Genomic DNA, 27,329 nt, shown 5'->3' with positions numbered 1-27,329 from the left:
AAGATTCAATCATTCAGATTGTTTATCTGCTAGTGTTGTGACATAGGGTACATAATAATAGCATGGGTGAAATGAAAAGAGTGGAGAGAAAGGAGCTGATCTGAGAAAAGGACCAAGAACATGAATGAGTCTTTTTTTTTAAGATTTTTATTTATTTATTTGACAGATAGATCACAAGTAGGCAGAGAAGCAGGCAGAGAGAGAGAGGAGGAAGCAGGCTCCCCACTGAGCAGAGAGCCCAATACGGGGCTTGATCCCAGGACCCTGGGATCATGACCTGAGCCCAAGGCAGAGGCTTTAACCCACTGAGCCACCCAGTCGCCCCAAGTCTTTTTTTTTTTTTTTAACACAAATGAGTCTTAAATGAATTTTGCTAAGTGAAATAAACCAAACTCAGGAGATACATATTATATAATTCCATTGACATTCAGAAAAGGGTAAAATTGTAAAACATAAAACAGATCAAAGGGTTGGGTGAAAAAGGCAGGGTTGAGTAATGACCAGGGGAATGAATTAGATTATTCATGAGCCCGTACTGACATAAACAAATGATGAAATAAATGAGGAAAATGAAAATCTTTCTTTTACAGAAGAATCCCAATAAACATATAAGTAAAACAGAAAAATCTCCTTTTAGAACACCACAGTAAAAGTGGTTGCAGGCAAGACCCAACAATGAAAGTGAAAATTAGTGGCCAAAACTATAAATATAAACAGGATACTTGGGTAGCCTCAGAGAGTTTCTCCTCAAATTTACTAATACGCCTGGTGGTTTTAAAATATGACCATAAATTCGAAAAGGAGCTAAGCGAATTTCCTCTGTCCCTGGGTGTGCACTGGACTTAGCCAATCCACTCTTAAGTGTAGACTGGATATGGAAAAATCCTAAATATATAGTGCAGAAACCCCGCTGATACCACCTTAACCAAGTACTAAAGGTTAGTATGACGAATCATGTTGATATCACGTGTCACCTGATAGACAGGTAGGGCACATCCTTCCAAGGGTATTCTTCCTAAAAATATATACCTCAGTCCAATAAGGAGAAAACATTAGACAAACGTCAATTCAGAGGCACTTTTCACAATACCTGACCACTATTCTTCAATCATGTGAATGCCATGAAAGACAAGGAACGACCAAAAAACTTACAGGTTGGAGCAGACATAATGATTAAATGTATCATGGTATCTGGACAGAATCCTGGATCAGTAAAAGGGCATTCGTGGAAAAACTGACAGAATCTGAACAAACTCTGTAATTTCATTAATACAATTGCGCCCGAGTTGCTTCCTCAGTTTTGATAACGGTACCATGGCTCTGTAAAATGTTAACATTGGGGGAAGTTGCGTGAAGTGTATATGGGAGGTTGCAGGAGATGAGAGCGTGCTTTCTTCAGGTTTGGTATAGGACAGTTTTTTACACATGAACGGTTTTTAGTATTAATACCGAATTGCTAGCTTGCTGCTTTTCTCATTCGAGAATAACCATGCTGGTCACAGATAGCGGGTACAGAGATGAAATCCAAACACAGCTTCCCTTCTCTTGGCTTGCGTCTAAAATTTGGTCGAAGGACAAGGACAAAAAGCCTGGCTCCCGACAGCAGTCTCTCAGCTCAGCCGACTGGGCAGAAACTCTCCAGCTGGTTTCTCAAGAAATACGCATGGGGTACACCGGGGAAGAGAATCTTGAGAGGTACTGAATCATTTATGTGCCAGATATACATGGTAAACGCCTCTAATCTTCACTAAACCCCTGCTGGCTTGGTAGGATGAGTTACTTTTTAAGACTTAGAGGGGTGAGATAGCCCTCTTAAGGGTAGTGGCACTTTCCCAGCACTAGCTGCCAGGAGCTGAGTTCCAGCTCTTCGCTGCTGCCTCACCGCGCCGCTCCCTCCCTCTGCGCATGTGCATCCCCGCCTTCTCCTCCCAGCTCGTCCTTCCCTGGCCTCCAGCCCCTCGTGGGAAACCTTCCCTGGCTTCCGGGTCCACGCGGCGAGGGAGCTGAGGGTGAGCCCCGGGTGATGGGGGCAAGGGCCGAGCGGGCCCTGTGCGGCCAGGGGGGTCTGGCGAGGGCAGGGGTGCCCGGATGTGGGTCGGAGCCCCGCGGGCACCGGAGGGACCCCAGGCGTCTGTGCCGCCTGCAGAGTTGAAGGGATGGCAAGCGGGGGGCGTCTCTGCCTGAGGGACTAGGGTCCGGAATGGGAACGTGGGCTCTCGGGTTGGCAAGGCCTGCAGGTGTCCAGCTGCAGTGGTAAGCTGCCTGCGCCGTTGTGCGGGCCCCGATGGGGAGTGCGCATGCGTGACGAGTGCGCTGGGCCCACTGGGAGGAGGTGGGGTTGTGGGTGGGGGTGAGTGTGCTTGTGCGACCTGCGTGCACGCTTGGCGTTGTGACGTGTGTGTGTGTGCGTGTCCTAAGTGCGCCGGGCTTTCTAGGAGGGGCGCGGTTGTAGGAGAACCAGGCAGGGTGTCTGATGTGAATGAGTTGCTCTGGCCAAATAGTCGCCGTGATTATTCTGAGCACTCACATTTTGTTAGCTGCTCTTGTATTTGTTGTGTATGTAATAACGTGCGGCTGATGCTTTGACAATTCTCTAGGGCTTTCATTGCTCGGTTAACTTGTGCAATGGAGGAGGGGAGAGGCTGTACTAGCTAGCCACCAAGGCCCTTTCCCCGCTCTAACATTCCCCAGGCCCCCAGTTATTATTTATTATGTATTCATTTGTTATTTGTTACGTATAAGCATGACAGTATCCTGAAAGCATCGAAGGCTGTGTGACGGTGGAAGGTCTGGGACAAATTTAAGAAGAGCGAGGTGAGCTGGAGCTGAGAGGGTGGGCATGCAGGCTACACAGGAAATGTCACCCCTTTGGAGAGTTTGTGAGGGCATGGTCGGGATGAAAGGCTCAGCAGCCATAGCGAAGGAAATTCTGTCATCACCTCTCCCTGAACACCCGCTCCTCCCCTCAATTTCCATTCCCCATTTGCCATTGTTGATGGCATCTAGAAAGATGCAGAGGTTCCTGCTCTCCTGGCCTTATAGACGTACAGGATGGTAGTGCAGGCACGAGGTTATCTGTTTTGGCCTTATTTGAGAAATGAAATACAAAAAACTTGAGCCTGAGAAGGTGACTGACCAAGATCATGCAGTTTGTTGGTGGCAGAACCATGGTTAAAAGTCAGGTCTGCAAATTCCCAGGCCACGGCTCATTTTGTCATGTTAATTACGTCAAAGATAGTTTCTCATTAAAAGACCTTTTGAAAGTTGTAAGAAACAAACATTAAACATTTATTTTTTATCTTGCCTTAAATACCCCGATCTCTTTTTTCCAGAGGCTTCTTGGATTTTCTGACCTCAGGGGATTAATAGTGTTCACAGGAAAACAGATGAACAGCGTGGCTTGAGATTTTTAATTTTTAATTTTTCCCACATCAGTTCTGAAAAAGCCATAGTGTTTCCTCCTTTAGGTTACTGTTAAATGTTAAACTCATCTTCTCATGTTTTTAATTTTTCTGTGTCACAGAACCTAAATTGGTAATAAATCAATAAGAAACAAATGTTTACATTCACTCAGTGAAAAGTATCATGTCTAAGCTCAACATATATCGGAGCCACACATGGACACGTAAGTATCTTGTATGTGGAGCTGTGTAGGCAGGTAAATCCAGGAACTGCAAGGCAGGCCAAGTCTCTTCTAACTTCCTTCTTCCTTCCTTCTTCCTCAGCTCTCTCTCCTCCACTAAGAGCAGAAAATGAACAGATCCCAGGTGAGCTTTTTGTTTGTTTATTTCCACTTTGTCTGAAAATGAGTTTTCTAAAATTTGAAAGGCTTCATATTTTTAAAACAAACAAAAAAAAAAAATAGAGGGGCTCCTGGGTGGCTCAGTGGGTGGCTCATGACCCTGCCTTTGGCTCAGGTCATGATCCCAGGGTCCTCGGATCGAGCCCCACATTGGGCTCTCTGCTCAGCAGGAAGCCTGCTTCCCTCTCTCTCTGTGCCTGCCTCTCTGCCTACTTGTGATCTCTGACTGTCAAATGAATAAATGAAATTTTAAACATAAAACCAACAAGATAGAAATAGGCAAGAATTACTTGAAGGGAAGTATATCAAGTATATCAAGCAAATTCAAAGAACAGTTAGTAGAGTGAGAAGCAGGACTCTTAATTTCACAGAGTTGTGCAAGTTGTAAAATTTTCCTTTGGTTTTTCTAATAACAACACTGAAATTGCCTATAATCATTTCTGATAGACACAGCATTGTGCTAGAAGTGTTCGGATGCTTTTCAGGGGACCGAACTATGAGGTCTGAGTGGACAGCTCTCTCATGGTCCTGCTTGATGCAGGAATAGGACTTTGAAGATCTGGTGGAATGGAGGGACCACGCGTCCTCCAGATGACTCTCCCTAAGGGTTTGTGTAAGCTTGTTCACATCTCTAGCTTGAATAGCTAGCTGTTCTGGCTTTGGTTTCTGCATTTCTCATTCATATTTCAACTTCATGAATGCATTCTTGCTTCTTTGACATTCACCTGAGTCAGCTCAGGAAAGGGCTACCAAATTGTAGTCAAATCCAGTTTTTGGCTTTGTCTTACTTGACCATCCTGCAGCATAATCCTCAGTCTCTGTTGTCTCTGACACCTGCCTGCTAACTTTCCTTTCTTAACTCTGATACATCCCCTTACTGTTCCTCACAAAGTTGTCTTTCCCTTTAGCCCCAGACATTGCCTCTCCTTGGGTTTGTTGCTCAACCATCCTTGGCTCACTGCTTTTTTTCAGTCTGTGTTTTTTTCTGACTGGTCTTCTCTCTCTCTCTCTCTTTTTTTAATAAAATACTTTTGAATTAGTAATAACATGGTTAAAAGGTTAAGTGATGTTCCCTCTAAGGAAGGGTGACATTTTTCATCTCAACTGAGACACTTCCACTGAGAATGAAAGAGGTTCCGTAAAGTTAGGATGGGATATCTGGCTATATTGGGACAGTCCCAGACAAACTGGAGTTATGGTCTTCCTGCTGTAGATACCTGTCTGTCTTGTTTGTCCTAGCAGTGCTGCTTTTTTCAGTTAAAAGATACTCTTGTATGCCCCCTACTTTTATTTAGAAGGGAATCCATCATCTTTAGGGCTTCCCGAACTTAGATGCAGCTGTACACCACTGGCATCCTGTTAATATGCAGATGTTCATTTAGTGGATCTGGTGAGGGTGCTGGGTTTTGCATTTCTAAAAAGCTCCCAGGTGAAGCTGACTCTGCTGCTCAGGGAGCCACACTTTGAGTAACGAGTCTATATGTGATTTTCTGTTCTTCCTTTGATTTTTTGTCACTTCTTAAAAGCCTGTCCCAGACATCTGTATCTAACAGATTGTTTAGATTGTTTCTTTGTTGTAACTGCACAGTAATTCAAGCATGGACATTCCATAGTTCGTTAACTGGTTATTGTTAGTTATGCACTATTTCAAACCTTTTGCTATTACAAACCATGTTCTAATGAATGACCTTGTACATATAGGTTTTTTTCTATCCAATAAATTCCTAGAAGTGCACTGCCAGGTCAACGGGTGCATAGAATTGATAACTCGATCATTCGGGATTGTGGTATCATTTTGTGTCACTCCCATCAACACCGCATCCATGCTTGTTTGTCCACAGCTTCTCCCATAGATCATGTGGTTCAACTTCTGGAATTTTGGCAGTGGAAAGATAAACATGGTATTTTATGATGTTTATATCTGCAAGTTTCTTAACTATGAGTGAGGTTAAGTATTTTTTCATGTATCTGAAAGAGGTATTTATGTTTCTGTGAACCCTCTGTTCATATCTTTTGCCCATTTTCCTCTTAGGTTTGTGGCTTTTTTTGTTTTTCTTCTTCTTCAGTGTCTAGCTCTTTATATATTAGGGATACTAGTGCTTGTCCATTTTATGGGTTGCAAATTCTTATTTTATGGGATGTGATTTGTCTTTCGATAGTTGACCCTGGTGTTTTCTCCCCATGCAGGTATTCTGTTTCAGAATGCCACATTTCACTTAGTCGTTTCTTTAGGCTCCCCTTGGCTGTGACAATTTTTCAGACTTCCCTTGTTTTTGATAACCTGGGCAGTTTTGAGGAGTACAGTTAGGTGTTTTGTAGAATGTCCCTCAATTGGGAATTGTCTGCTGTTGTTTTCATGATTAGACTGAGGTTATGGGTTTCTTGGAGGAAGACCACAGAGATAAAATGTGATTTGGTCTTATGATATCAAGGGTTAGTGCTCTGGACATGACTTATTACTTTGTTTTCTCTGTCCTCATACTGGACTCCTTGGAAGGAAGTGGGCAATTACACTATACCACTTACACTATACCTCCTTCCTGTTGGAGTATCTACATAATTATGCACATAAATTATCAGGAATTCTGCATAGGAGATTTTTCTGTTCTCTCCAATTTACTAATCCATTTATATCAGCATGAATTCATGGCTAGTTATTTTATATTTTGGTTATAGTACAATGATACCTTGTTCCTTTTGTTGCTCAAGTTGTTCCAGGTTGGTTAGTAAAAGCATCTTTTAGGGGTGCCTGGGTGGCTGAGTTGGTTGAGTGTCCGACTCTTGATTTCGGCTCAGGTCATGATCTCAGGGTCCTGGGATCCAGCCCCACGTTGGGCTCTTTGCTGAGTGTGGGGCCTGCTTGAAATTTTCTCTCTCGGGGTGCCTGGGTGGCTCAGTGGGTTAAAACCTCTGCCTTCAGCTCAGGTCGTGATCCCAGGGTCCTGGGATCGAGCCCCACATTGGCCTCTCTGCTCAGCAGGGAACCTGCTTCCCCCTCTCTCTCTGCCTGCCTCTCTGCCTACTTGTGATCTCTGTCTGTCAAATAAATAAATAAGTAAGTAAATAAATAAATAAATAGAAATTCTCTCTCTCTCTCCCTGTGCTCTTTCCTGCTGCTTATGCTTTCTCTCCTTTTCCTACTTTCTCAAAAACCAATAATTTTTTTAAAAAGCACCTTCTGTTGGTTCCTGTGTCTATTTTCATTCCCTGTTATTGTTTCAATATTTCTTCCTTGCTCTGTGGCAGTAGATTTCCCAGATTCATCTTCTGTCTTTCCTGCCCTAGAATTAGCCATTTTTTCCCCTAATTAGTTCTGGTTCTTTTCATTGGAGCATAGTATGAGAAACCAAGATTGGGGGACTAGGTGTGTCTGTTGTGACTGTGAAGTCATTGCTCAAAGATCCTCTCAGCTAACTGACAGGGAATCTGTATATACTCACTCATGTATATACACGTGTCTATAAATAGTTAAGTATGTAACCATCTGTATCTATAGTAAGCTAAGTATTCACACTGTTGTCTCCTGTTGTAATCATTACCAGATGGAACATTCTAACCTTCTCTCCTTGCTTGTCTGTAATCTCCTGCATTAACAGTGAGAATCTAGCTAATATCTGAATTTCATTTATTTGATAGTTCAATTCCAGAATATGCATAAATGATTTCAGAGTTATATACATGATTTCAGAGTTATTAACCATGGATGCTTGATTCTCCCAGTTTGAGACCATTTGTATTAAGATGCTAGAAGTATTCCCATGTAGGTTTTAAAACATAAGTTTTCAAAAACATAGGGTGTGAAATTGCTGTGTTGGTTATGTATGTATGTATGTATGTATGTGTAGCTTCACAAGAAATTGCCAAACTATATTTACAAAGTTGCTGTATCAGTTTTTGTTCCTACCAACTATGAATCAGAATCTTGTTGTTCTGATTCTGGACCTGAAATTGGTACTGTCATTATTTTTGATGTAACCATTCCAATAACTGTCATGTTGTCTGCATATCCCCACTGAGGTGATGTTGAGCATCTATCTGTTCATGTATTTATTTGCTATCCTTTTATCTTTGGTTAAATGTTTGTTCAAATCTTTTTCTTTTTTTAAGTTTTATTTATTTATTTGACAGACAGAAATCACAAGGAGGTATAGAGGCAGGCAGAGAGAGAGAGAGGAGGAAGCAGGCTCCCTGCTGAGCAGAGAGTCTGATGCGGGGCTCAATCCCAAGACCCTGGGATGGTGACCTGAGCCAAAGGCACTGAGCCACCCAGTCCTCCCTTGTTCAAATATTTTGCATATTTTTCATTTGGTCATTTGTTTGCTTATTATTAAAGCTTTAAGACCTCTTTTGTGATGTTGGACACAAAGCCTTTATTAGATATCTGTGTTCCAAATATTTTCTCCCTGTCTGTGCCTTATCCTTTCATTTTCTTAAAAGTCTTTCACAGAGCAGAAGACTTTATTTTTAATAATATCCAACGCATGTTTTTCCCCATGGAGTATGCTTTTTCTGTTGTATCTAAAAACTCATCACCAAATCCAGTGTCATAGAGATTTTTCTCCTGTATTCTTTTTTTTTTTTAAGATTTTATTTATTTATTTGACAGAGAGAGATCACAAGCAGGCAGAGAGGCAGGCAGAGAGAGAGAGAAGGAAGCAGACTCCCTGCTGAGCAGAGAGCCTGATGCGGGGCTCGATCCCAGGACCCTGGGATCATGACCCGAGCCGAAGGCAGCGGCTTAACCCACTGAGCCACCCAGGCGCCCCTCTCCTGTATTCTTTATTCTTGCATTTTTACATTTAGATCTCTGATTCATTTTTAGTTAATACTTGTGTGAGGTCAGTGTCTAGTTTCATTTCTTTTGCTTGAGTGTTCAGTTGTTCAAGCACCATTTGTTTGAAAGACTATCTTTTCTCCTTTTATTCCCTTTGTGCCTTTGTCAAAAAAATGTTTGACTTTATTTTGGTAGATCTATTCCTGGTCCTTCTAATCTGTTCTGTTGATCTGTGTGTCTCTCTCAGCACTAACACACTGTCTTGGTTACTAGTAGCTTTATAGTAATTCTCAAGACCAGGTGATGTGAATTCTCATTTTTCTTCCACATTGTGTTGGCTGTTCTATTTTTTTTTAAACTTTTTTAAAAGATGTTATTTATTTGTCAGAGAGAGAGCACAAACGGGATGTCAGAGGCAGAAAGGGCAGAGGGAGAAGCAGGCTCCCCTCTGAGCAAGGAGCCTGACTCAGGACTTCTTCCCAGGACTCTGGGATCATGACCTGAGCTGAAGGCAAATGCTCAACTACCCAAGCCACCCAGGTGTCCAGTGTGTTGGCTCTTCTAGATCTTTTGCCTTTCTATGTAAACTTCAGAATCTTCTTGTCAATATCTGCAGAATAACTGGGATGTTTTATTTGGATTTCATTGAATTTATAGATTAAGTTGGAAAGAATTGATGTCTTAGCCATATTGAGTCTTGCTACTGATGAAGACGAACTCTCTCTCCATTTATTTAGATCTTTGATTTCTTCCATCAGTTTTGTCTTCCTGTATATATGTATTGTGTTAGATTTTACACTTGAGTACCCCTTTCTAGGGGTGTGTTGTAAATGGTATTTTTTTCATTTGAAAATATGGAATTCAATTCTTTATTCAGATATAGGAAAATAGTTGACTTTTTTATATTGACCTTGTATCCTATGGTGTTTTGGTATTTCCTCATTACTTCCAATAGTTTTTTTTTCTTTTCATAAGTTACTTGAGATTTTTACATAGACAATAATAATGACTTCAGATCGAGTTTTGTTTTTCCTTTTCAGTGATACACCCTCGTTGTCTCATGCCCTCTTTCCACCCACCTTCCCTCTAGTAATCACCAGTTTGTTCTGTATATTCGTGAGTCTCTTTTTTTGTCTCTTTTATGCTTTGTTTTGTTTCTTAAATTTCACATGATTGAAATCATAGGATATTTGTCTTTCTTTCACTTATTTCATTTAGTATTATACCCTCTAGATTTATCCACGTTGTTGCAAATGTTAAGATTTCATTCTTTTCTCTGGCCAAGTACTCTATATAGATATATCTCTATATCTCTAATAGAATAGTACTTGGCCAGAGAAAAGAATGAAATCTCTATAAATCTATATATCTATAGAAATAAATCTATATCTCTCTCTATATAGATATATATAGATAGATAAATCTATTTAGAGATATATAGATATATAAATATATATATCTATATATCTATATATAGATATATATTCCATGTCTTTTTTATCCATTCATCTATTGACGGTCTCTTCCATATCTTGCCTGCTGTAAATAGTGCTGCAATATAAACATATCTTTTCAAATGTTTTCATTTTCTTTGGGTAAATACCCAGTAATGGAATTACTGGAACATATGACAGTTCTATTTTTAATTTTTTGAGGAACCTCCACATTGTTTTCCATAATGGCTGAAAGAAACAGTTTTCATCCCCACCATCAGTACACAAGGTTCCTTTTTCTTCACATTATCACCAACTCTTGTTCTTTCTTTTTTTAATTCTAACCATTCTGACAGGTGTGAGGTGATACCTCATTGTGGTTTTGATTTGAGTTTCCCTGATATTAGTGATGTTGAGCAACTCTTCATGGGTTTCTTGGTCATCTGTATGTCTTATTTGGAAAAATCTTTATTCAGGTCCTTTGCCCAGTTTTTAATCAGCTTATTTGGGTTGTTTTTTTGTTTTTGTTTTTGTTTTTTGCTGTTGAGTTGCATAAATTTTATATTTTGGATATCAAATCCTTAACTTATATATCATTTGGAAATATTTTCTCCCTTTAGTAGGTTGTCTTTTTGGTTTTCGATCGTTACCTTTGCTGTGTAGAAGCTTCTTGTTTTGGTTTAGTCCCTATAGTTTGATTTTTTGTTTCCCTTGTCTTTGGAGACATATATAGAAATACGTTGCTATGGCTGATGTAAAGGTAGTTACTACCTGTGTTCTTTTCTAGGATTTTTATGGTTTCAGGTCTCAGATTTAGGTCTTTAATCCATTTTGAGTTTATTTTTTGCATATGGTGTAAGAAAGTGGTCCAGTTTCATTCTTTTCCATGTAACTGTCCAGTTTTCCAAATGCCATTTGTTGAAGAGACTGTCTTTTTCCCGTTGGATATTCTTGCCTCCTTTGTTGAAGATTAGCTGACCAAATTATGGGTTTGTTTCTGGTCTCTCTGTTCTGTTCTATTTGAATAGATAGAGCAATCTTAAGAAAGAAGAATAATGCTCAATTTGTTTCACAAATTGATCACAATCCCAGATTTCAAGATACACTACAAAGCTATAGGAATCAAACTGTATGGTACTGGCACAAAAATAGACACAAAGACCAATGAAACAGGATAAAAAGCCAGTCACGTATGTTTTATTTCTGGTTTTGGGTTGGTTTGGTTTGGATTGGTTTTGGTCATACTGCAGTAGCTTGGACTTCTCATACAGAGTTGAATAGGAGTAATAAGATAAGACATCCTTGTCCTACCCCTGCCCTTAGGGGAAATGTGTCCAGTGTCTTAACATTAAATATGATGTTAGCTGTAAGTTTTTTGTAGATGGTCTTTATCAAGCTGAGAAAGTTCACCCTATTTCTAGTTTGTTGAGAACTTTGATCATGAATGGCTAGTAGATTTTGTCAGATGCTTTTTCTTTATCAATTGATTTGATCATGTAATTTTTCTTCTTTGGCTAATTGATGTTCTGGATTGTATTGATTTATTCTTTTTTTTTTTTTTAAACATTGATCCAGCCTTCCATTCCTGGAGTAAATTCCACTTGGTTACTGTTTGTAATTCATTTTATATGTTGTCAGATTTGATTTGCCAATACTTGAGGATTTTTGTGTCTATGCTAATGGGTTATATTGGTCTTTAGTTTCTCATGTCTTTACCTAGTTTTGGTATCAGGGTAATAATGTTGTCCTTATAATACCAGTTTGTAAGTGTTATTTACTAGAGGAGATTGTGGAGAGTTGGTATTTTTTCCTTAAATGTTTAGTAGAATTCACCAGTGACACCATTTGAGCTTGGTACTTTCTATTTTGTGAGTGATTTGATTAGTAATTCAGTTTTTTTTTTTTAACAGATATAGATCTGTTCCAGGTATCTCTTTCTCCTTGTATGAATTATTAGCTGTATCTTTTGAGGAATTTGTCCATTTCATCTAAGTTAATTTTTCAGGAATAGAATTATTCATAGTATTCTTTTATTATTAATATCCTTAGGATCAGTGGTATTGACCTATCATTTCTGAGATTCACAATTTGTTTTTTTTTTTTCCCCCTTGGGTAGGTTTTCTGGAAGCTTATTAATTTATTGATCTTTTCAAAGAAGCAGCTATTGGTTTCACTGATTTTTTTAAAGATTTTATTTATTTATTTCACCGAGAGAGACACAGCAAGAGAGGGAATACAAGCAGTGGGAGTGGGAGAAGGGAGCCCGATGCGGACTCAATCCCAGGACGCTGGGATCATGACCTGAGCCAAAGGCAGAGGCTCAACCCACTGAGCCACCCGGGCATCTCAGTTTCATTGATTTTTTTCCCCCATGTTTTCAATTTCATTGATATATTCTAGTATTTCCTTTATATTTGCTTGCTTTTGGCTTTTTTTGCTTTTTTTCTGTAGTGTTCTAAGATGGAATAGGTTAATGATTTAAAAAGTTTTTCTTTTCTAATATATATACACTTGCTATGGATTTCCCTTTATGTACTGCTTTCAATTCATCCCACAAATTTTGATAAATGGTATTTTTATTTTGAACTACAGGTTATTTATAAGTGTGTTGTTTGATTTTCAAGTGTTTGAGGGATTTTGCAGCTAGCTCTTGTTTATTGATTTCTATTTAATTCCATTGTAGTCAGAGAATGTATTTTGTATGATAGCTGTTGTTTTAAATTTGTTAAGGTGTGTTTTGTGGCCAAGACTATGGTTTATCATGGTGAATGTTACATATGAGCTAGAGTAGTATGGTAAAATGTATGTTTTATTGCTTTGGATGGCGTATTTTATAACAGTCGATTAGAGCATGTTAATGGATAGTGTGCTTCAGGACATCTGTATACTTACTGATTTTCTTCCTTCTTGATCTCTCAGTATCGACAAAGGGATGTTGAAGTCTCCCAACTATGATTATAAATTCATGTATTTCTTCTTTAAGTTCTCTTAGTTTGGGGGTTTGTATTTTGGTACTCTTTAGTTAGATGTGTACATATTTTGATACTTTTGTTAGATTTATATGTTTTCTCAAACAGGATTTTGAACCCATTTAATGAGTTCTTTTTTTTTTTTTTTATCAGAGAGAGAGGGGGGGAGAGAGCGAGCACAGGAAAACAGAATGGCAGGCAGAGGCAGAGGGAGAAGCAGGCTCCCCGCTGAGCTAGGAGCCTGATGTGGGACTCAATCCCAGGACTCTGGGATCATGACCTGAGCCAAAGGCAGCTGCTTAACCAACTGAGCCACCCAGGCGTCCCTAATGAGTTCTTTTTTAAAAAATTATTTGAGGGGCTCCTGGGTGGCTCAGTGGTTAAAGCCTCTGCCTTCAGCTCAGGTCGTGATCCCAGGGTCCTGGGATCGAGCCCCACATCGGGCTCTCTGCTCTGCAGGAAGCCTGCTTCCTCCTCTCTCTCTCTCTCTCTGCCTGCCTCTCTGCCTACTTGTGATCTCTGTCTGTCAAATAAATAAATAAAATCTTTAAAATTTATTTATTTGACAGAGAGAGTACACAAGTAGGTAGAGCAGCAAGCAGAGGGAAAGGGAGAAGCAGACTCCCCACTGACAGGGAGCTCCATGTGGCACTCCATCCCAGGACCCTGGGATCATAACCTAAGCTGAAGGCAGACTCTTAACTGACTGAGCCACCTAGGCATCCTCATTTAATGAGTTCTTAATTTCAGCATTGTATTTCTCAGCTCTAGAATCCCCATTTTATCTATGTACTTACATGTATATATATGTGTCTGTATACACATTTATCAGAGATCCCCAAGACCATCCCCAGGCTCAGTAACTTATTGGGGTGACTCAGCAGATGGTTCTTCTTATGGCTATGACTTATTAAAGTGCAAGGATATAAAGCAGAATCAACAAAGGGAAAAGGTACATGGAGCATAGTTGAGAGGAAGCCAGGAGCAAACCTGAGTCTTCTTCCAAATCTAGCGATGAGATTAACAACAAATGTGAAATGTCTGCCAGGGAAGCTCACTAGACACTCAATGCTCAGGGTTTTTGTTAGGAGATGATCACCTTGGTACTCTCTGCTTGAAACAGAAACTTCTGGACTTAGAAGGAATGCATGTGTGAGGCATAACCCATATTGTTTACACAAATAGTTTAGGCACAATGAACCATTCTTATTAGGGAATTGAAGTTCCCAGAAGCCAGCCAAGGGACACCCTCATAGCAACAGACCTTTGAAAGGATGGCAGTCTCAGACCTGCTCTAGTAATTCTTTTCTAACCAGTATACATTACCATACATCCATTGAACTTCTCCCACTTATTTTGTTCATATATTCCTCTGTTTTATTGAATATATTAATCATAATCCATTTTGAAGTTCTTGTTTATTATTTCTAGTATTTGGGTCCCCTTTTGGTCTGCTTTGTCTGTTTTATTGTCCATTTTTTTTCTATCATAAAAATGACAATATTAAAGATCTAACTTTCTTGGTCTGGTTTCGTTTCCAGGCTACTGTGTGAATGCTGCTAGCTCCTGCAGTGTATAATTTAATAAATGTTAATGTATATATCTCATCAGATCATAATCACTTTGAGAACAGGAACAGTGTTTGTTTTCATCAGTAGTATTTGCAGCGGGGGGGGCAGTTCTAGGGGGTTAGTGGAAACTCAGTTTGTATGAGATATTTCTTTTATCCTACATAGTAAATAACACAAAAGAAGGCATCCTATGTGTCAATTTTTAGCAAACTTTTAAAGAGGTTAGCTTTTTTAAATTTCTTCCATGTCATATAGTTCTGATGGCTTCATGCAGAAAAGGCATATACTATTACAGGAACAAGTGTCATTCAAAGATGTATGTGTGGACTTCACTCAGGAAGAGTGGTATCTGCTGGATCCTGCTCAGAAGATACTATACAGAGATGTGATTCTAGAAAATTACAGCCATTTTGTCTCAGTTGGTAAGATTTTTTTTTCCTTTGGTAAGATTTTTTTTTTCCTTGTGACTATTGGTAGCATGCATTTCTGGTTGTTGAAACATATGTACTGCTTCTAGAATTTTGTTTGACACTTGAGATTCAGGGCGCTGAGATGAACAGTCTCTCTGGCCTTCATAAAGAATGCTGTGTCCGTAACCTCCTCAGGGCTTGCTTCATTTGGGCATCTCCCTTGGGCAGCTCCTGAGGCTGTACCTTTCTTCCCCATCATTTTTTCAGAGTCCCTGAAGCCAGGCTATTTAGCCACCATCTTGTATTATTTTTTTCTTCACAGGATATTGCATTACTAAGCCAGAAGTGGTCTTCAAGATAGAGCAAGGAGAAGAGCCCTGGATATTAGAGGCAGGATTCCCAAGCCACTGCCACCAAGGTGAGTTAGTGAGTTCGCAGGTAGATGGAAGACAAGGGAATGAGATCTTAGGCTATCAGTTTAGGGTTTATCACTTGTACAATATTCTTCAGAAATTTCTTTTTTAAATTTTAGACTTTTGGAAGTGACAAAGGACAGTTGGCCCACATCCCTCCATTACCTTAATCACATTCCTCCACATGTCACTTTCCCTCATAAATGCTTTCCTTTGTTCTTTGATATTTTAGAGTGATTTACTAATACCTGTAAAGCAAACTCAGTTGGCTTTATCTTCAGTAATTTTTCTAGGTTAGTTTATTTTTGAGAATTGTTAACTTTCCCTCTATTCTCTTTGGACACCTTTTGTTTTCGTGCTGTACTTGAGATACTACTCATTTAACAAATACGTGTTGGGCACTCACTGGGATCCAGTTGTGTTTTTAGGTAATTAAAAGATTAACATCCCTTTTATCGTGGAGTATGTATTCTAGTAAGGGACAAGAAGCGTGTTTGTGTGTGTGATGTGTATGCATGTGAATGTGTTCATACAGTATTTGTGGTGGTAAACACCATGGAGAGAGTTAAAGCAGTGGAGAGGGGGTGGAGAATGGCGACGTGTGCTAATGGGTAAGGAAGTCAGAGAAAACCTGTTTCATGAAGTCCGCAGGAGGGTTGAGACCCTAGTACAGTGAAACTGGGAGCTGTTACAGGCAGGTGCCAAACTTCTCAGCTGTGTTCTTAGAATGTTTGAAGAATGGCGAGGGGGCATCACGGCTGGGGGCATCACGGCTGGAGGTGAGTATGTGTTAGGAGGTGATGTCATAAGAAGTAGCATGGATCATGGATTTTATTTTGGGTGATATGACAAAGACTTGTATTTTTTTTTTTTTTTTTTTAGTAAATGTAAATCAGATTAAATCATCAGATCTGACTTAGCAGTTTATGCAGTAAATACAGTCTGGTGGTTAGGTGGTGCTTCGGCACAAGTGAGGAAGGAATACCATTGAAACTATTACATATGCCAGAGGAGAGAGGATAATGACTTAGGTGATGTTGGAAGTCCTGAGGAGTGGAAGGTTTGTACATATATCTTGAGGATGAAGCCAACAAGATTTGCTGTTGAATTGATAGTGTGGAAGAGAGACAGGAGTCCAACATGACTCAACTGATCAGTCTCAAGCAACTGGATAAAAACTGGGTGCCATTTATTGGGAGGAAATTAGATTATAGGGGAGTTAAGACATACCCAAACATGGACACAAGACACTGGGAGAGAACTGCTAGAACCCAGTCTCTGTGTTGAATAAGATGTTGGTTCTGTGTGAATGTGGTACACATGGCAGAGGCCAGAGCTGGAAGTGCCCTGTGAGAGGCGTCAGCGGTGGGTGGTGGTAAAGGCCTGAGGCTGGGTGAGAACTTCTAGATCAGAGGTTGGTGGGCTTTTATGTAAAGACAGCAGGACATGTTTTGGGTTTGGTGAGTCACATGTGGCCTGGCTGGCTGCTGCTGTTGCTGCTCCCCTGCCCCCCTTCCTGGTTCTCCTTTTCCTTCCTCTTCCTCCTCACTCCTCCCTACTGCCTCTTCTTCCGTTTCCCTCTAAAAATGTAAAAAAAAAAAACATTCGCGGCTTAAGGACCCTTGCTCAGTAGTTATTGTTTGCAGGCTCCTTTTCTAGAGAGTGTTTTTGCATGTGAGAGCAGTGGTTCTGGAATAATTCCACTCCTGCAGGGTGTGAAAATCCATAAAATCTCATCATGAGAGGAGCTTAAGGAGGAACAGTCCGAGCCAGGGGGAAAACTTGAGAGCCTGGTTTCCTGGGAATCCGATAAGGAACACGCTACTGTCCTATTACTATCTTAAATGACAGCTCCGGGGTCAGCGCATTAAACCCATTATCCCCTATTACTAGTGTCCTCATATTCCTGGGGTTGTTTGCCTTTCAAAACCAGCCCCTGCGTCCCTTTGTTTTCTGATTTTTCACTGATCTCACTCAGAAGCAGAACTCTGTGTTTTCTCATTCCTGGCTGGATCTAATCCCTAAATGATTTTTATTTTCTTACCTGAAGCATCTGCTTTATCTTTCACTAGCCTGGCAAAGTTGCTACTTATTAAGAAATGAAATTAAAATTAAAGTCTCCTTTCATTGACTATTATAATGTGGTCTTCCTATTCTTCCTGTCTCTTTCTAGCTGCTCTCTAGAATTTGCACTAAACACCATACTGTCTTAGATCCTAAATTTCACATATAAATACTTTCTCTTCTACTACAACTTTCATTCGTGTTTACTTTGCTTTTCAGATACTTAATATTGTATGTGTAAAGTGTTTAAACATTACATGGTACATAGTAATGGCTTATTTCACCTATTTTAAGTTAGAGCTCACTTTGTTTCCCCTGTAACTTAAATAACCCATATTTTGTGACCCTAACCCACTAGTGGCTACATCTTCAAAACTGAGAACTAATCATATCACTCCTGCTTAAGGTTTCTTTCTTTAATGAGATTTTGTTTTCCCACAAAGAAGGCCCTTCCTTTTCCCAATTCTGATAATTTACTAATTTCTTTTTTGATGAATTGTGCAACTAAGTTTGGAAGAGATCATTTTTTCTCACCCATTCATAAAGCATTCTGAAGTACTTTTCCAAAATCCGCATTCCCATTTTGTCCTTGTGTATTACCGCTCATCATGTACAGGTTGGAAATAATTCATACGCACATTGCGTTTATGAATCATTTATGTTGTGTCTCTTTCGTGAGGTCAGAGGAAGCAGGATTTTAGTAACATCTGCCAAGAGCTAGACCGTGGTCTTGACAAAGGGTATAGCATTGAGCAAGGAACTTAATCTTATATTATGGTGAATTTTACAGGCAGTAAACTTCTTTTAAAGATAGTGAGTGAAGGCTGAAAGTGGGAGGGATGTTGCAGTGATGTTGGCAGTCATTCTTTTATTATTATTTTTTTAAGATTATTTATTTATTTATTTATTTGACAGAGAGAGATGACAAGCAGGCAGGCAGAGAGGCAGGCAGAGAGAGAGGAGGAAGCAGGCTCCCTGCTGAGCAGAGAGCCCATGCAGGGCTCGATCCCAGGACCCTGGGATCATGACCTGAGCCAAAGGCAGCGGCTTAACCCACTGAGCCACCCAGGCGCCCCCTTTTATTATTATTTTTGTGGTTTGTTGTCAGCGAAAGAAAGCAGCATTTCCTGAAAGATATCCAGGTTCCAGAAAGAACAAGGGCTGGAGTGCAACTTGTATTGTGTCTCAGGGAGTGGCCCAGCTGTAGGATTCACCTACTGTGAATCCAGTTGGTGGAAAGTTTGTTTTATTTTGATTTGTTTTGGGGGGGTAATAATTATTACTATCTGGCCCTTGGAGCAGTGGACTCTGGACTGCCATAGAAGTTTTTTCACAAGTGATTAACATTATTGCATTGTGTGGCAACACAGCCAAGAATTTTTATGATAAAGTTTACCAAAGGTCTTAGAATCATATAGAGAAACATGATCCTTACAGGTCTCACAAGTAGGTAAAAGATACAGATGAGGCTAGAGAGAAAAGCAGAAAACCTTGATATAAAAGATAAACTTAAGTATAAAAGCAGACTTAAAGATCAACATTGTCTCAGGCATGAAATGGTTCTGGGGGAAGTAAGCCAGCAGATTGAAGTAAATCAGCATATGACATGATGGTGAGATTCATAAGCAGCTATGAGAAAACAAAGTGAACGTTGTCCTTTGGCAGAGATAGCCTGCCCCACATCTATTTTTGTATTTCCTTTTTGATATTTGTGCTGTTGTGAATCACAGCTAGATAGAGTCTGGGGTAAAGCAGTGATCCTTAAAAAATGAGGAAGTAGGTGCTTTGAGAAATTTTTGTTAATGCTGATATATCAAATGAAGGGGAAAAAGGGACTGGCAACATGCATACTAGTGAGAATCTACCATAGTGGTCAAGATGTGAGAGGATAAGGATGGGAACTGTGAGCTATCTCTAAATTCTTCCTCTACTGTGTTTCTCAAACAGTCTATTTGTAGTTTATTTTTTATTGGAAAAAAACCCTTGTTGAACTTTCCAACTCTGTGAGTTTCCTGCTTCCTAAGCGGATACCTCTCAGAAAATACCCAATCCTTGTTTACTACATCTTGATTTTATTTCACTTTCTCTAGCCCTCTTTTTACAGCTTTTTAAAAAAATAATTATTTCTTATATAATAAGTTAAAAGAAAAACTATATGCTGGGCTATAGAACTTCATGGTTGAACCCAAGAATGTTTGGTGTTGCTCAGAGTAGAAGCATGTGCTCCAGCAGGAATCCTACCCCAAGAATCTGTACATGAGGGGATTAGGATGGAACTGTCTCTCTCCTCCAAACATAGTTCATCTTCTGAAAGCCATTCCACCGGTCTCTACCATCACTTTATTCAGTGTTCAATGTCTCTGTCTGGCTCACCCCATTCTCTGAGTCCCTGAATCAGCTACTCCCAGCAACCTGTGCTTTGAATTTTCACCCTTTTTTGTCCAGTTTTGAAAGTTTTATATTTAAAATGTTAAGTGCCCTTGCCAGTTTCCATTCCCTGTTTCCACAGCAGCTTGTATTTACTTTCCACGGAGACTAGCAGGATAAAGGAAATGCATGCTTGGATTTAGTTCATGCCAGGAAACTGAGCCTAAAACAAAGGAATCGACTATATGAAAGGGTGTTTGTGGGAGTTCAGTCTCATTAGAAGTGTACTACGATTCATAAGATGTGGTTATTTTTCTCATTTCTAGAAGACTGGAAAGTTGATGACCTGATAGAGAGCAGCCAGGACAATGAAGATGATCATTTTTGGCAACTGGCTTTCACTACCAACAAAACATTAAATATAGATAGTTGTGATAGAGTAAGAAAAGCTTTCAATCTGGGCACAGATTCTATTCCTTCAAGAAATTTTCCATATAAGATATGTGACTCATGTGAAATGAGTTTGAAAAATATTTCAGGCTTAATTATTAGTAGAAAGAGCTATTCTGGAAAGAAGCCTGATGAGCTTAATGTATATGAGAAATTGCTCCTTGATATTAAGCATGAGAAAACTCCTCCTGGAGGGAAGTCTTACAGATATAATCAAAAAAGGAATGTGCTCAATCATAGCCACAATCTCAATCAGCCAATTTTTGACGAGCCTTCTGAGTATAATGAAAATGGACAAGCCTTCCATGAAGAAGCAGCCTTTTTCACAAACAAGAAAATACAGATAGGAGAGACACTCTGTAAATATAATGCATGTGGAAGAACCTTCATCCACAGTTTAGAGCTCAGTTTATCTCAGAGAACTCATTTGGAGATGGAGCCATATGAATGCAGTATTTGTGGGAAGTCCTTCTATACAGATTTAAGACTGGGACATCAGAGAACTCTTACAGGACAGGCTCCTTATGAATACAATGAATATGGGCAAACCTTCTGTGATAACTCAACTTTCATTATCCATCAGGGAGCCTATGCAAGAAAGATTCCCCATGAATATAAAGTAGGTCCTAAAACCTGGGAAAAGTCAACCCTCTTTAAACATCAAATAGTACACATGGGCAAAAAACCTTATGAGCACAATGAAAATGGAAATAACTTCAACAAGAAATCACATCTCACCCAACTTCGAAGAGGTCATTCAGGAGAAAAAACCTTTGAATGTGGTGAATGTGGGAAGACATTCTGGGAGAAGTCAAACCTCACTCAACATCAAAGAACACACACAGGAGAGAAGCCCTATGAATGTACCGAGTGTGGGAAATCCTTTTGTCAGAAACCACACCTTACCAACCATCAGCGAACACATACAGGAGAAAAACCCTATGAATGTAAGCAATGTGGAAAAACATTCTGTGTGAAGTCAAACCTCACAGAACATCAGAGAACACACACAGGGGAGAAACCATATGAATGTAATACATGTGGGAAATCCTTCTGCCACAGGTCAGCCCTAACTGTCCATCAGAGAACACACACAGGAGAGAAACCCTTCATGTGTAGTGAATGTGGGAAGTCCTTCTGTGTGAAATCAAACCTCATTGTACATCAAAGAACTCACACAGGGGAGAAACCCTATAAATGTAATGAGTGTGGGAAAACCTTCTGTGAAAAATCAGCTCTCACTAAACATCAGAGAACTCACACAGGGGAGAAGCCCTATGAGTGTGATGGATGTGGGAAAACCTTCAGTCAGAGGTCAGTACTCACAAAACATCAGAGAATTCACACAAGGGTGAAAGCTCTTTCAACATCCTGATGTCCAGAAGCCTTCACCTGCTCTTTCAAGTTATTATACCATTTTTAAAAAATGAGATGAAGCCCAAAGAATGCCTCACATTACTAGAAAGCAATGTCTTATCATACTTCAAATAATACTAGCATAAAACCATACTGAAATTTTGAATATGTGAAAGCTCTGAAGAAAAACTGAAACTTTTAATCAGAAAATTTATATTGATAGGAAATTTCTTCACTTAAGAAATGTGGTAGAACTCTGTCTAGAATTTATGTTGTGTCATGTTCCAAATGTGATACCAAATTTTATTGTAAATATAGTGGATGGTATTCATTCATACCCATATTCAAGTGGAATTTGAAGTTTAAAAAAAGTTGAATCACAGCAACATTAAACAATTATGAAGAGTCCCTGATGTTTGCAGACCTGATGTGGGTATAGTAATATAGCAGAAATTAGATGTATGCTTGATTTGCATATTGGAGTCCAACATACTTATGAAGAGAAAATATCTTTTAATTAAAGAACTATTATAGTCTATATTAGTATCTTCCACACTAAATACCACCAGTGTCTTTATAAGTTGCCATAATTATATATGTATATATAATGTATATGTAAATATATTTATACACGCATACTCAACACGTATGTAGTGGTGTGTTAAGAGTAAGCTCACACTGGCTTGAAACTGCCAATGGTTAAATTTTCAGGAATTTTGTGAGCCAGTACTTAAACAGTCATTATTTAAAAATTAAATTATATTAAAAACAAAGGTAATAAATTCTCAGCACTCATCAATTCCTAATTTTGTTACATTTTGTAACATTTTGTTCTTTGTTCTTTAGGTCACTTTTATTACTGAGTCATATGGTAAAAATACCATCTAATGTGCTATTGCCCATCTCTTCCCACCTCTGCACTCAGTGTCGTCCTGTGGGTAGCTTGCTGTAGTGGGAGTGTTTACACCCTGGAAATTGGCAAACTGTACAAACTGGGGTTCTTATTTTCTCAGAGAACCTGTTGTCAAATATTTACCAGCACACCACTGTGTATATATGAAAATACATCTGAACAATTTGAAGTACAGACCACGTACACCCTCTCTCATATCCTGACATAAATAAATGGCTATGGCCATTATTGTTGAACTGCCTCTTCAGTAAAGAACCCCAAATTTGTTTTTGTGAAGTTTTTAAACTACCTCTGCATCAGTCTTAATTGTAAATACTACCTAAGTCTCTTTATAGTTTGGCCAGTATATGTTATTTTACAACATCACCAACCATCCATCTGACGTTGCCGGCAAATAAGAGTTAGTATATGGCCATCGTTACTGATCTACTACTATATTACTTCCCAAAGAAGCCAAATAATATTTTTCTGAGGTTTTTCAGTTGCCTCTGGGTCAGTCTATGATGTTGTAAGTACTGTTAGTAACAGTGGGATTTACATGAATTTTGCAAAGGTTAACATCATTTATGAACAGGAACACTCAGTTCACTCCACAAGTAAAAATATGTACTCGAATGCCACTTTCCTACTCTTGGTGTTTCATTACTGTATCTATTTAGGCATGATCTCTTGTATGTGACCCAGGAACTATGTATTTGTATTTAAAATAATAGGGTGCCATGCTCTGTCCCTGCCTCCTTTGTCCTGTTTTCCCACACCTCCTTGGAACACACTGATCAGTTCCAAGAGACACTGCCCACCCACCAGCCTGCTGCTTATTTGCTGGGCTCTGTTTTGTTTCTCTTTCCATTCTTACCCCACATGATTTAGGAGTAAATCCAGATTAACCTGAGTTAATCATGGAAATGCTGTTCTAATGATTTTGTTGAGATGTTTGGAAAATATTCTGTGGTACTTCTGGGAGAGATCTCTGTGATAAACTATTGTGACACGAGAAGACAAAAGGAGAGATTGTCTCTCTTACACTGGACTTTTTCATGTTTGCATATCATACCAAATTATAGCTTGTGGCCCTGAAGGGCAATAGTCTGAAGATACCACCAGACAAAATGGAAAAAGCCTGGCTCAGAGGGGACCCGTCGTTGAGCTGCACAACTCCATCTGGACCTGTACTCGGCTAGGACTTTCTATTACCATGGTAATAATGATTGCTTATTTATCCTTAGGGCTGTCTGTTATTTCAGCTGAAGGCACTCCAGCTGGTACAGACAAGTACTTCATTCTAAATGTTCATGTTCTATATAGTGATTTCGGGGAAGAATGATTTCTTTTGACAAGTTAACATAAGAATAGCTATTTGTATCAGCCCCGCTTCTAATGAAAAACAGAAATCTACCCCAACCAAGAGGATTGTGATGGTAGATGTATTACAGTGGTGTGGGTCAGAAACAAGGGATCCTGAAGCACCTAGAGACTAGCATCACCCAGAAACTGTGAGCATTCTAGGTCGTAAAGGGGCAAAGATAGAAACTAGTGTCACCAGAGCCCAATAAGAGCTGCTCTCATGGAGGAGAGACCACCTCCTGGAAGATATTGTCCCTACAAGAATCGTGGCACCGAATTGCTTGTGCCTCCCTTTAGAGAACGCCACCAGATACGATCTGCAGGTTAGCCCAGGTGGGCGCAGAGAAAGTGGAGAGGAGGACTGGGTGGAGCCAATGGATAATAAGCAGCACAGTGTTTTTTTTTTTTATTTTTGTAAATTCCTATGTAAAGTCCCAGTATTAGAAATAAACATTCTACTAGTTGGAAGTTAAGTATTTCTACTTCATTGTGCTTTTGCGTCGTAAGTAAATTCCTTTTGGAACTGAGCACTGTGCCAGGTATGTCTTTGTTGACATGCGTGAAGCAGACATTATGTTAAGTGACATTATTCAGATATCCCTCTGGTGTTTCCTGTTACACGTGTTGTGAGATAAGCGGGTCTGTATTTTTCCAAATAAATAGCCAGTTGTCCCTGCATCGTTTGATTAATTTACCCTTTTCCTTGTCCACCTGATAGGGCATTTTTAGCAGGTACTTAAATATTATGAGTAGTGGCTGTTGCTTTTCATCTGCTCGAGGAAACTTTTCTACATTCTTCCTGTAAGATATAGCCCATCCTTGTGAACATAAGAGTTGACATTTATCCCAGATGATACCATCTCTTCCTGGACCTGCATTTGTATTGATGGCTATTTGTTACAAAATAGGCCAATGAGAACTTACCCTAGAATATTTTTCACAAGTCACCATGACCAGATAGTTTGTGTCCTTGTTGCTGTGAGAAGTCCTATCAAGAAAATATGTCTGCAAGGGAGAAGATGATAGGGATAAGTGCTGTAAAGTAAAACGAAAATAGGAAAAGTTGTCAGAAGTTTGCTTCTACATAGCATGGAGATGGAACCACCTTACTGGGAAGGCTACAGTGGAGGGAGTGAGCCATTTGGTTATCTGGAGAGTGTGCATGAACGCACGTGCACACGCGTGTGTAATACATGTATATATATAACCAACAATTTTACATACCTATGATTTTGTTTCCTGAAACAACACCCTAATTACCTGTAAAATACTTTGATATTTTATTTTGTATTGTACCACATTATGTTCAAAGAAATGCTTGTTACCATTCACTAAACTGATTGCACAGCCCATGAATGGGTCATCTCCCAGAACTTAAACAACAGTGCTCAAGTGCAAAATCAGAAAAGGAATGGCTGGGTCATAGGTATAGTTTTCTGAAATGACTAAGTGATGTACATTCCCAGTGCCTAGATAGTGTTTCCTGGTAACCCCCTAGAACCTGTCTTTTCCACATTTTCTGTGTGTAATGTGTCCTCGCCTAGCCTGGTGTGCTCTGTCACTTCACATCCCGCCTGTACTTGGCAAGGAAAGGTAGAGCCATAGCCTCTGGAAAGGTTCAACCCATGGGTATCCTGGATGTCCTCAACCAACCTACTTGTTGTCCCCAGTAGGGAACTGCAGTTGTAGCTGCCCTTGCCCTACCCCTTTGACCTCCGTGTTTCTGTGGGTGGCTTAGCCTGTTCTGATTCCTGTTATTTCCATGGAACCTTCATGGGCCACCGAGCAATGGGACACTACGTAATCTCCATCTCCTTTCTCTTTCCCACCCGCCCCTCCTTTCAGACTCTGCACATCCCCAGGCTTCTCTTTCAGACAATGAGGAACTGATATCTGCTCTTAGACATCACTTTTCAAGAGCAAGGTCCAGTCAGATACTTAGCGAGTTGGAAAAGTGATGCTTCCTATCTTGCTTGCTCCACCGTATCTGGAATTCATAGTTTGGGATGGTTGATCTCCCTGGTTCCTTTACCTTATATACAAAGTGGGAATAGTTATCCCCCTCTGAAAGAGCAGGCCTTAGTTTTAGCTTTCTTGCTGTGACACACAGACCAAAAATTCTTGTCTAACCACCACCATCCTCCTCTGCACCCCCACCAAAGAAGTTCATTCACATCCTGAGAGGACAGCAGGCAGGGGAGTAGTGAAGTCCTGCTCTGTGGGGTGTCCAACCACATTCTTTAAATTAGAAAAGGAACTTGGAGAAGCATGGCAACTGTGACTAGTGCCCAGGAGCTAGTGGGACTTCCTTAGCCTTCCTAGGATTGGGTGCTCCTGTGCTGTTGGTCCATACCAGCTGTGAAGGTTGGGGGGAGAGGGCATAAATATTCTTCAGAATGTAACAGGAATTGTCTTCTCCCCTGTCTCTCAGTTGCCTCTCCTAAAATAACTGTTGGTTTTTACTTCAGCATGTATCCTAGGCCTTTTTCCATGCATTTTAATCCATATTTGTTCACCTACAGAAAAGTTTTAATAGACCGGATGCTTAAGGGCATTTGACTTTAGCAAATAAGAAATACTGTCAGAATATTAAAATTCTGGGGCGCCTGGGTGGCTCAGTGCGTTGAGGCCCCTGCCTTCGGCTCAGGTCATGATCCCAGGGTCCTGGGATTGAGCCCCACGTCGGGCTCTCTGCTCTGCAGGGAGCCTGCTTCCTCCTCTCTCTCTCTCTGCCTGCCTCTCTGCCTACTTGTGATCTCTGTCTCTCAAATAAATAAAATCCTAAAAAAAGAATATTAAAATTCTATATTGCAATCAAAAGTATCCATGCCATTTCCAAATAATATGTTGTTGCCTGGAATTAGACAACTTTAAAGCGATTGTGCCCAGTGCTTTGCAAGCTGTATTTGTCATTGCTACTAAAGAGAAATAAACCATGTAATTTTTAATAGCCTATGGATGAACAACTATTATTGTTAATGCTTCTTGGAGTTTTCTCTTTCCAGATGATTTAGTGATTTGTGTAGATATTCTACCTTACTATAGTTTGAAACATTGAAAAATTCATATAAAATGTGTCCCAAAGTTTTAAAACTGCTAATATTAGTGGTTGTGATGAAAAACACACCTGAACCTTAGTAACTTTAGAGGAGTAGATACTGTTGAAGGTTGTAAAAAGCTTTTACCTATGAAACAGCATGCTGTTAATTTGGTAGGTAAGGATGAGAAAATAATAATGTAGAAAATATAAATAAAATGACTTTAATATTATACAGGAGTCATAGACTTATATTCTCTGAAATGTGTTTTTCAATTTTACTTCTATGGGAAAATTAATGAAATAATAATACTGCTCCCTGTTGTTCTCCGTAGGTGGGTTATAGCTTTGTCTCCGGCATTTGGTTTGGCTTCTTCTGTTTCCGTGTTCTTTTTGGATATACACAACTGTGCACACAGTATTAGG

The 27,329-nt window shown here is 39.7% G+C and overlaps 1 protein-coding gene across 10 annotated transcripts; it reads left to right on the top strand.

The window, feature by feature from the left end:
- The first annotated feature begins 1,887 nt into the window (after window positions 1–1,887).
- ZNF248 (zinc finger protein 248) lies at window positions 1,888–26,832 on the top strand. Of its 10 annotated transcripts, none has more exons than XM_082720948.1 (7): window positions 1,888–2,009; window positions 2,743–2,814; window positions 3,524–3,625; window positions 3,726–3,767; window positions 14,845–14,971; window positions 15,282–15,377; window positions 20,130–26,832. In XM_082720948.1, exons 4-7 carry the CDS (start codon window positions 3,753–3,755, stop codon window positions 21,626–21,628), a joined length of 1,737 nt encoding a protein of 578 aa, XP_082577074.1. In that variant the 5' UTR covers window positions 1,888–2,009; window positions 2,743–2,814; window positions 3,524–3,625; window positions 3,726–3,752; the 3' UTR covers window positions 21,629–26,832. The 10 variants fall into 10 exon arrangements, with proteins under 10 accessions (XP_082577074.1, XP_082577069.1, XP_082577072.1 ...); XM_082720943.1 differs by having other exon boundaries at window positions 14,805–14,971; XM_082720944.1 differs by lacking the exon at window positions 1,888–2,009 and adding an exon at window positions 2,019–2,253 and having other exon boundaries at window positions 14,805–14,971.
- The last annotated feature ends 497 nt before the right edge of the window (window positions 26,833–27,329 follow it).

The sequence above is a fragment of the Mustela nivalis genome (assembly GCF_964662115.1).
Source record: "Mustela nivalis genome assembly, chromosome: 2".
Taxonomy (NCBI): Eukaryota; Metazoa; Chordata; class Mammalia; order Carnivora; family Mustelidae; genus Mustela; species Mustela nivalis.
The sequence above is the reverse complement of the archived record's forward strand: the minus strand, read 5'-3'. Positions and strand labels throughout refer to the sequence as shown.